Here is a 9,917-nt window from a genome sequence, read left to right on the forward strand (position 1 = left end):
GCATCGGATGGAAAGGTGCTGTAAGTAACAGATGTAATGACATCACATAATCTCTCCTGCAGTTGAGTCTATATAAAGTAGTTATTTTTCTGTTATTGACTCTTCATCTGGAGGAATGCAATTTTAAAAACTTACTGCTCTGCAGGTTAGGATGCTCTTTTCAACCTTCAGGCTATGCCACTGACGTCCAGTTAATGCTCTTACGCTTTTGTGCCAATTCAGTTTAAATAATATCTCCCTTCTCCTCTTTCTCCCGGTCACCAGGATAAAGTAAGATGATGTGACTATGTCCTACTTCCCTGTTTACATATGGCCAGACTACGCAAATCCAGCATCTCCTAGGAGGGAGGGCTCTTCATGCCCTCAATCAGTCAGATAGCTCTTCCCTGATCTGTCCATGCTTTCAGTTTCATTTGAACTATAAATGTCTTTCAGTCACAGCTTCAGCACAGTACTGTGCACCAGCATTAACTCTCATTTGTCTGACTGGTGCTCCCCTCATGCAGCCCAGAACCACACTGTCTCATAATAGCAGCACTCAATGTCCCTCAGTTTTGCTCTCTTGCCCATTGCAGTCATCTTTCTTCTAACAGTTCCATCTACATCTCACCTAGTATCTAGTTATGCATTACCCTTTTAAATACTTTGCTGAAGCCTAGACAAACAACATCTGCATATTCTATTCCCTGCAAAAGTCAATTACTGAAGACAGTTGTGAAGTTAGTCTGCAGTTTTGCTAAGCCCATTGTATGTTTCAACTACACTTGCATCCGGAGTTATTCTTTCTGTCACAGCATATGATAGATTGATGTGTCATTGAGGTCAGGCTAACAGGGCTTCAGTTTGCTACATTGCATTTTATTTTTCATGTCTCAATACAGGCACTGCTTGCTATTTTCCAGTCATGTGGTACCTGTCCCGCTTAGATGTTTACATTCCTTGCTAATAAAGCCTCGGTTTGCATCTGTTCTTTCACCTCCTTTGACACAAGCTCCAGGAGTTTAGAACTGTGCTTTTGCTTCAGACGTGGCAAGTTATTTAAAAGCCCCACAACAGTCACCAGCCTGCCTTTTATTGGTTTGCATTTATCTTTCGTCTTGACAGTCACATCAATGCCTGTTATCTCACTTCTTTCTTGAGCCTCTTTTTATGGGATTAGAAAGCTTCCGAGTCTTAACTCTTTGCAATGTGTAAATTACCCTTAACTTCTGCAGCTCTTCCTTCATTCCATAGCGAAGTGCCAAAACAGAGGTTTCCCTAGTGCATCCTTTTCCATCCTGTATGAGCTCCCTATTTCTTAAACACTTTTTGAAATGAGCTGGCTACTTCCCTAACCACTTCTCCTTCCCTGCTTAGGATGCAAATCACAGATTGCTTTCTACCTTTAGCTTAAAGTTCTGAGGGTTTTCCACATTTCTGTCTTTGGACTTTTCAGTCTCTCTGCTTGTATCAACCAGATCCTTCAGGTTTTTCTCAAATCAGCTTTGTTAAAATTTTAGCTATAAGCCCATTTTTCTTCTCTTTATACTGGAAGTGAAACGAAATCACCTCCTGAAGTGAAACTAAATGACAAACCTAAATCAGTCATGATAAGGGGCTGACATTTACAGGCAAGGCTGAGGTTCCCAGCCCCAGGCATGTGAGCCCATGTGGACTCTTCTGTGTCTCACTTTAAAGGTGCCAATGTGGACATCCACATGACTGCTCAAAATGCCCTTCTAGGTGTCAGCTTAGTGGCTGGGCAGCAGAATGGAACAAAGAACATGGAGTTATGCTGCACTGAAGGATGAGCCTATATAGTTCACAGCTCACAGCCTGGCACTCAGATGAGCTCCTAGGCTTGGGATGCTATGGGCTCAAGGAAAAGGGGTTTCCAGCAGGTCCATACTCAGCCTTTACATTCAGTATCCAATCTTCTCATCCCTCAAGTTGTGCTAGTAGAAGTGTTTGAGTTTCTTACCTACCCTAAAGGAAGAGAAGACAAAATTCCCTAAGCTCCTGCTACAACCTTCCACACTGTCTCAGTCTCTGCTCACTGTGTCTGCCTTTAACCAAGCTAAAATCCAGCCTAAAACAGGAGTTCCAACTCTTTATGGAGAATATCTTTATGGACCAGTGCTGGGGTACCTCAGTATTGGACAGCAACGTGGAATGTGACAGAGGTACGGCGTGACCAGAGCAACCAAGGGTTGACCCTGCCAGCAGGGTCAAAACTGCCCACCAGCTCCAAGTGAGCAGGGGAGGGGAAGCTGGCAAAAAGCATAGTGCATCAGATCACTTTGGTGTACGAGACTCAAAAGTCAAAACCATAATGCTGGGTTTTCTTCAGTCAACTTCCAGGCCACAGGGGATTGATGGCCCATTAAAACGCTCTTTGGATCTATAGATTTATTACTTTTTTCCTCATGTAACTAGTTCAAATACAAATCAAGTTTGTCGTGGCTCAGTCACATTTGCCATTCCCATCTGTGGGCGTTCAGCAGTCCTTGCAATATGAATAAGGGCATGCTGCAAAAACTGCCAACAGCAGTCAGAGCTGCAGCAACCTTAGGGGTGAACAGACTGAGCATGGAGTGGGTCAGCATCAGCTTAAGTGCTGTCCTGCAGAAGTATCCCCCCCGCCCCGCCCATTAACCCCTTTATTAGTGTTGACATGCAGATAGAATCATAGAATAGTTAGGGTTGGAAAGGACCTTAAGACCATCCAGTTCCAAACCCCTGCCATGGGGAGGAACACCTCACACTAAACCATGTCACCCAAGGCTCTGTCCAACTTGGCCTTGAACACTGCCAGGGATGGAGCATTCACAACCTCCCTGGGCAACCCATTCCAGTGCCTCACCACCCTTACAGTAAAGAACTTCTTCCTTATACCCAATCTAAACTTCCCCTGTTTAAGTTTGAACCCGTTACCCCTTGTCCTGTCACTACAGTCCCTAATGAAGAGTCCCTCCCCAGCATCCCTGTAGGCCCCCTTCAGATACTGGAAGGCTGCTATGAGGTCTCCACGCAGCCTTCTCTTCTCCAGGCTGAACAGCCCCAACTTTCTCAGCCTGTCTTCATACAGGAGGTGCTCCAGCCCCCTGATCATCCTCGTGGCCTCCTCTGGACTTGTTCCAACAGTTCCATGTCCTTTTTATGTTGAGGACACCAGAACTGCACACAATGCTCCAAGTGAGGTCTCACAAGAGCAGAGTAGAGGGGCAGGATCACCTCCTTCGACCTGCTGGTCACGCTCCTTTTGATGCAGCCCAGGATACAGTTAAATCACCTAAATGTGGAGACTGTTTTCCCTGCCTTCTTTATTTATGCCTGAATCATGCTGTCTATGCCCGTTTCCTTGTTGTCTTAGACATGCAAACTTTTGTTTTTCAGTCTGGTGTCCTTACTGTACTGTATCCACTAGAGTTTAGGGTTGCTCCCTTTAAAGTACTTGTATGTCCTTTGCCATAGTTTCTTCTTTTTGCTTGGGACCAGAATTGCACGCCATGAGTTGGAGCATTTAATGATGAAAAGTGCGTTCCCTTTGGATGTAGCATACAAATCCAAATACACCGGTGACTACCATTCCATACGTAGTTCCTGATCCTGGTGCTTTAACATGGAAGCTTTGACATTGCCACTTCTGTGTTTCCATGTTTGAAACGAGGATGATTGCATATTTATATGGTAAATGTTTACATCTGGAGGAGATGTGCAAATGCTGCAAGAATTGGGTTCAACAAACAGAAGTAAGACCCTTGGTGATGCACATGGATATGGCATCATGAATACCAGGGGAATAGTACTGATTTACTGATCTACATCACTTTAAAATGCCTGTGGCATTGTTTGAACCTCACTTCCAGTTGCAGTAGCTGTCATCTTTGCTGAAGCCTCAGGGAAAAGGGGCAGATTTATTTCTCAGATTCTCCTGTTTGCTCACTATAGAGAGAAGAAAGCAGGGCCAAGCTGTTGGAGGAAGATGTGGTGGTACCTGGCAATGAACCGCCAATCCTCCTCTTCCCAGTCTGTATTTTATGAATAGAACAACTGGCAAAAGCCAGTGTGTGCCCTCAGCTTATTGAAGCAAGTAAGAGCCTGAAACACGAGATGCAGTTAATGACAGTTTCAGTCCACTGTTACGTGTCCTGCCAGCCCTGTTGTTGGTTCCTCTGGCTCTGCGGTGATTCACCACTATCCTGAAAAACAGGCAGCTCTGGCACTGTTAGTCACCCTGCCCCGACATGGGAACGCTCACTCTGGGGAAGCAGAGCACATACTGCTAAAGAGAAACTAGCTCCTCCTTTTCCTGAAACCTGGAAAAACTAGTTGTAGGATGTAACAAATAAAGTTATGTTTGCCTTTTTCTCCTTCCTAAAGGCTTCCAAGCCAAACTTGTTTAAAACTACAATTAACACAGTATGACCATTGTCTTCCAGTCCTTTTCCCTTAGTCACTTTTGAACTGTTGAAGTCCTATGTTTTTTTCCATCTCCTTTTATTGCACTCTGAATCTGCATCATGTTCCTTAACAGTTAACTCCATTGCTCCCCCACATCCTCCTTCACACCTGGTTAAGCATTCCTGTGGTTCAGTTTGGCAGGCTGTTCTTGTCTTATGAAAGCAAGCGCCAACAACACTGACAGACACTAAATGCTCTCCTTAGTAGCTACCTTTACTTGCATAGCTGCATCTATACCATCCGCACTCACCTCTCCTGCTCGGCCCTTCAGCCCAGTGATCCTCATGCCCTTGGTTTATTTAACCAAAGTACAATGAAGGTACAGTCAGCAACAAGAAATGGAGTAACGAAAGCTTGAAACCAAAAAGATTCTTAACCTCTTGCTGTATATGCCACAACTGCAGTAACAGTCTTCCCACAGGCTCTGCTCCTAATGATGGAGCAATATCCCAATGTCTTTACACAAGAAAATCAGGGACTTGGCTTCAAAAGGAGTTTCTAACCTCATACGTAATTGATTTGGGTGTAACAGCGCTGAAGGGAGCAGAGATCTGCAGCGTTTAACTGGTGTGAGATCTGAAGCTGGTCCCCTAATGCTTTTGCTTTATGCATTGGCTCTGCGTTGTGAATCTGGCCAAGCTATGTAGCATAGCCTGTGGCACAGACAGATGTACAACTGAGGCAGCTCTGCAACGGAAAGGAGCAATTCTCCTCCCACCTCAGCAAGCATGCAGTCACTTCTCAGCAGCATGGTTTTCATTTCTTGATTCAATTTTCTTTAGCTTTTCCTAGCAGATATCCAGTGCTTTGTCTGGGAGACACGCATAATCCAGTATGTTTCTCAGATGGATAGAATCACATCCTGAGGAAAGCTGAAGAAAGAGGCTAGACATTTTTGATTGCAGCACGAAGACCAGAACCCAGCAAGAGCTTCTTCAGCTTACCGTTTAGACGCTGATTTGTCTGTCACTGTTTGTGCTGTTGCATGATAAGGATGATGCAGCTACAACCAAATGTCTTAACGCTTTTATTGATGGCATATAGGGGTTTTGCTCAAATTTCCATGATTTTAGCAGAGAAAAAAAGAAAAGAACTAAATATGAAATATATACACTTGCTGCAATGGGACACAGAGGGCTGGTTTAATACTCAGTTTATACTGGTTTAATTTGATTGAAAGGACACATTCACATTGACAAACTGCATGGCTAAGGAGGGAGTCTTGTATCTTAAGAGCCAGGATCCGCAACACTGGAAAGGTAAGAGTAGAGATTTCATTCTTGTTTTGCCAAGCAGAGCTTTGATGCAGCTGCTAAGAAGGTCACTTTCTAGAGCACTTTCTTGTCTGACTCAGACCTCCAAGTACAGCAGCTATATGAACAGGAGATGCATTCACATTCTGTTACAGAAAGGGATTGATGAGGAATCAGTAGGAGGCTGCAAGCATGTAACAGCATGGGTGTGCATTGTGAAAGGCTGGGGGGACACAGCACTGACCCCATTCCTTTGAGCCTGAGTAAGACATAGAAGGTGACAGGGAATAGTGCAAGTGGAGAGGAAAACTCAGGAGCTTTGTGTTAAGGCTGACCTCATGAAGGGCCATCCAAAGCGGCAAGTCAGAGAGTCAGGAGTAAAGGGCAGGCTGTGTAGGGCATGGCAGACAGGCGAGAGAGCCATGCTGGCTGTTGATGTCACCCGTGGTCAGTGTGCCAAGGTACAGGGAGCACCCACCACGGGCTGTGTGTGTGGTGGCTGCAACGCCCTGTTAAGTGGAGGGGAAAGGTGGGTGCTGGTTGGATGGGACCCAACAGGAAACTAAAGAAAAGAGTGTACATAGACTGTCTGGAGCGATTAGAAGCAGAGGACAAGAACAATAATGAGAAATACTTCTACAACAATACCTCAATGGGTTTGCTTCTTGTTCTTCCCCCCCCTTTTCTCTCCCACTACCAAAATGAACAACTCTGTAAATGAGCCCGTGTCTTTGGATTCTTCAGCCATCACAACCTGCTTAAAGCTGATGTACAGCCAGGTCTCCCGCTGACACACAGGCAGCTCTTGGACATACACTATGTACCACAAGCCCAGACTCCAGCTGGATGTGGTACAAGGCAAAATGCACTGAACTGCCCAGACTCCGCACCATTTCCTTGTATTTGTGTGGATTTCATTGCTTTGTTTCACTTACATGTCTTACACCTCAGCCCTCTTGACGTAAGGAGCTGTCGCTTCCCCCAGTTTAATATTAACTGCTTGTTTTTTCAGCAGCAGCTGGATGAAGCCAAGGGAGTGCGGAGCAGGCTGCTGACGGCTCAATCCGCCTCAGTTTCTCCCTTTCGGGCATGATGTAGCGTGCTCCATCCACCCCAGGACCCTCGCTAGGACAAGTGTGCAGGGTCTGACAGCGGGTGATCTCCTGGCATCCCCAGGCGGGCATCCCCAGGCGGGCATCCCGCAGGCTCCACCGCGCTCCCGCTCACAGAACAAGCCCCTCGGAGCCCACCAACCCCCAGCTCGCACCCCGGCCCTGCCCGAGCCGCTTCACCCCGATCTGTGCCCGGCTGGGGTCGGGGTCGGGGTCGGGGTCCCTTCCCAGCGCCCCGCCTGACGCAACCCGCGCCCCGCTTTGCCCCACGGGCGGCGAAACATCCCGCCCTCGTTGCATCACCCGTGCGGGGCGGGGCGGGCGGCCCGGCGGCCTTTAAAGCACCGCGTCCCTGCCCGTCCCAACGCCAAACGTCGCCATGAAGCGAGACCCGCAGTGTCCCGAGGAGTGCCCCAGCCGGCCCGAGCCCCCGCCGGCCCCTCGCATCACCCCCGAGCCCCCGGGGGAGGCGGAGGACGCGGAGCTGAAGTGCGGCTCGGCGCCGGTGTGGATCTTCGGGTACGGCTCGCTGGTGTGGAGGCCGGGCTTCGAGTTCACGTCGCGCAAGGTGGGCTTCATCCGCGGCTACAGCCGCCGCTTCTGGCAGGGAGACACCTTCCACCGCGGCAGCGAGAAGATGGTAAGGGCAGGGGCGGCTGTGGAGCGGGGGGGCAGGCGTTGGGCCGCCGGTGGTGCGGGCTCGGCTTCTAACGGCTCTGCCCTTCGCTCTCCCTCACAGCCCGGGCGGGTGGTGACGCTGCTGGAGGACTGCGGGGTGAGTACCGCGGGGCTGGGTGGGGGTTCCCATTGGCTCCGGTAGCTGCAGCCCTCCCGGGATGCGGGTGGGGTGTGTTCCCCTCCTCTGCCTTCGTGTCAGTTGTGCAGACCCCAAAGCGAGGCAGGCTTGCACTGAAGTGTTAGCAGATGTGTCCACTGCAGCTACAGCATCCCATAACCACCTTTCTCTTCTTAGGCGTGCACATGGGGTGTAGCCTATGAAGTCCGTGGGGAGCAGATCCCTGCATCGCTCCAGTATCTCAACATGCGAGAAGCTGTCCTGGGAGGCTACGACACCAAGCTGGTGAAGTTCCACCCTCAGGAGAAGGATGCAGAGGAACCCATCCAGGCTCTTGTTTACATTGCAACACCCCAGAACCCTTCTTACCTCGGCCCAGCATCTGAAGAAGACATCGCAGCTCAAATCATTGTCTCAAGTGGCTGTGCTGGTCATAACATTGAGTACTTGCTGAGACTGGCAGACTTTATGCGTTACTTCTGTCCTCAAGCAGAGGATAAACATCTCTTCTCCATCGAGGAGGCACTTATTTCCATCCTTCCGTGCCTGTGCTGCACAGAAGAGTCTCCAGAAGAAACTGCAAGCAACCCTCAGAAGTCTAAGGGTTGAAATAGGTTGCAGGGTCCCAGTAGAAGGGACGTAAGGGACAAAGCAATGGGGACAGTCTTAACTGATAAAACATCCTGAATAAAGGGAGCATTAGCAAGTAGTAGGGGAGGGAGGAAGTGGTGTAAAACATGCTTGCTATAGGACTTGCGATTACTATTTGTTCCACTCCACAACAGCTATCACGGCTTTCCAGCTGGGGAGCAGGGATCTTTTGCTGGAATTCTGCTCTGTGAGACTTGCTTCCAGGGACAAGCCTGGAGCACTCAGAGAAGAAAGAGGCTCCTCTATTCTATCTACTTCTTTCTTTTTTAGTTTGAAGACTAGTTGAGCAGGACTTGACTGGCTTTAAGCAGTATACATGTAATTCTACCTCAGATTGGTAAAAAACTCTTTGTGTAGTGGTGGAGACCTGGGCAGGTTCTGCCAAATAAGACCTTTCATTTTTCCCCCTGCCACATCCCACCTGCAGTACAATGACCTGACACTAGATTTCAGGACTTCTGTGCAATATTAAATGAAGCAGCCTCTGTAGGCTCTTGTGCATCCTATTTCCTTGTGTTGTGAAGGATCACAGTAATGCACTTATTTGCTAACATGTATTTATTATGTGTTGTATTTCCCCCTAGGAGGGGCGTCTCAACTGCTCACGTGCTGCAGCGGTGTGCAGCCCACATTCAACCTTGCACTTGTGCCTTCTAGTTTTAAATCGGTTTCCTGAGGAGCTAAGCCTGCTTTAATGATAGCAGCTTTTCTCCAAGCTTCACTGACCTTGTGCTGCTGCAGACTTAACTGACTGTAAGGAACGGTCCTGCCTGGGTGGGAAGTCTGTGCTGCCTGCAGGAAACAGCAGCATTTTTAAGTAGCCCTGTACTGGGTGAACCTCTGGTGCTTCAGGATAACGTGGGTTTCTATGGAAGCATTTGAGGGTTCTATTTCCACACTGGGGTGGCTGGTATGCATTTATCTGACTGCAGAGGACCATGACTGAGCATACTTGCAAACGTTTGAGCTATTGCCAAGCCTGCCTTGAGTGTGTTAAGCAGAGAGGCGCTGCTTCAAGCTCAGGCATTCAGCTTCACATCATAACAGCATGAAACCCCATAGTATTTTGTAAGAAAACTTGCTACTGCAGCAAAACAGCTCTTGGGAGCTGACCCCTGGGACACTTGACTCCTCCCAAGTACCATGTGGGGTTTTTAATTATACAAAAGGATAGGGAGTGTTTGTATTACTGTGGCTTGTATGTATATGAAGTGGTACTGTGCTGTGCCCAGTAATAAATCAAACTGACAAAGTTAGCCTTCTGTACTTCGGTGTTGGTCTTTTTCATTACTGATTTAATTAAAGAAGGATCAGAATTTAAACAAAGCCAAACCAAAACCCAGAACCTAAACCTTAGCTGGAAACGCTGCTGTAGTTCCTATGATGTGGGGTTTCTTTGGTTTGTTTCAAACAAAACCCAACACCTTGCTGCTGAGCAGCTGGCCTCTGCTGGATGTACTGGAAGACACCCATTGACTTTCCCTTTGAGAAAAGCAGATTCAGTGACTTTCCCTTCCTGTTTTCCAGCTCTTGTTGATTCTGCAGTGCTAATGCTGATGACAGATGCAAGCCAGCCCTCCTGACTGTACAGGGCAGGCACAGAAATTCAATTCTCCCTTGGCAGAACAAAGGATTTTTGTTCCGAGTGTAACTTGGCATTGC

The 9,917-nt window shown here is 48.0% G+C and overlaps 1 protein-coding gene across 1 annotated transcript; it reads left to right on the forward strand.

Annotated features, from left to right (window-relative positions):
* The first annotated feature begins 7,158 nt into the window (after positions 1-7,158).
* On the forward strand, positions 7,159-9,521 carry CHAC1 (ChaC glutathione specific gamma-glutamylcyclotransferase 1). The gene is made up of 3 exons (XM_061462296.1): positions 7,159-7,448; positions 7,548-7,583; positions 7,782-9,521. Exons 1-3 carry the CDS (start codon positions 7,188-7,190, stop codon positions 8,211-8,213), a joined length of 729 nt encoding a protein of 242 aa, XP_061318280.1. The 5' UTR covers positions 7,159-7,187; the 3' UTR covers positions 8,214-9,521.
* The last annotated feature ends 396 nt before the right edge of the window (positions 9,522-9,917 follow it).

The sequence above is a fragment of the Pezoporus flaviventris genome, unplaced genomic scaffold, assembly GCF_033815535.1.
Source record: "Pezoporus flaviventris isolate CSIRO_AGI_PZ_B2104156 unplaced genomic scaffold, CSIRO_AGI_Pfla_v1 ptg000035l, whole genome shotgun sequence".
In the NCBI taxonomy this organism is placed as follows: Eukaryota; Metazoa; Chordata; class Aves; order Psittaciformes; family Psittacidae; genus Pezoporus; species Pezoporus flaviventris.

Coding starts and splice junctions, on each gene's coding strand:
- CHAC1 (XM_061462296.1), top strand. CDS start 7,188: ATGAAGCGAGACCCGCAGTGTCCCGAGGAGTGCCCCAGCCGGCCCGAG. Junction 7,449..7,547: donor ACCGCGGCAGCGAGAAGATG/GTAAGGGCAGGG, acceptor TCTCCCTCACAG/CCCGGGCGGGTGGTGACGCT. Junction 7,584..7,781: donor CGCTGCTGGAGGACTGCGGG/GTGAGTACCGCG, acceptor TTCTCTTCTTAG/GCGTGCACATGGGGTGTAGC.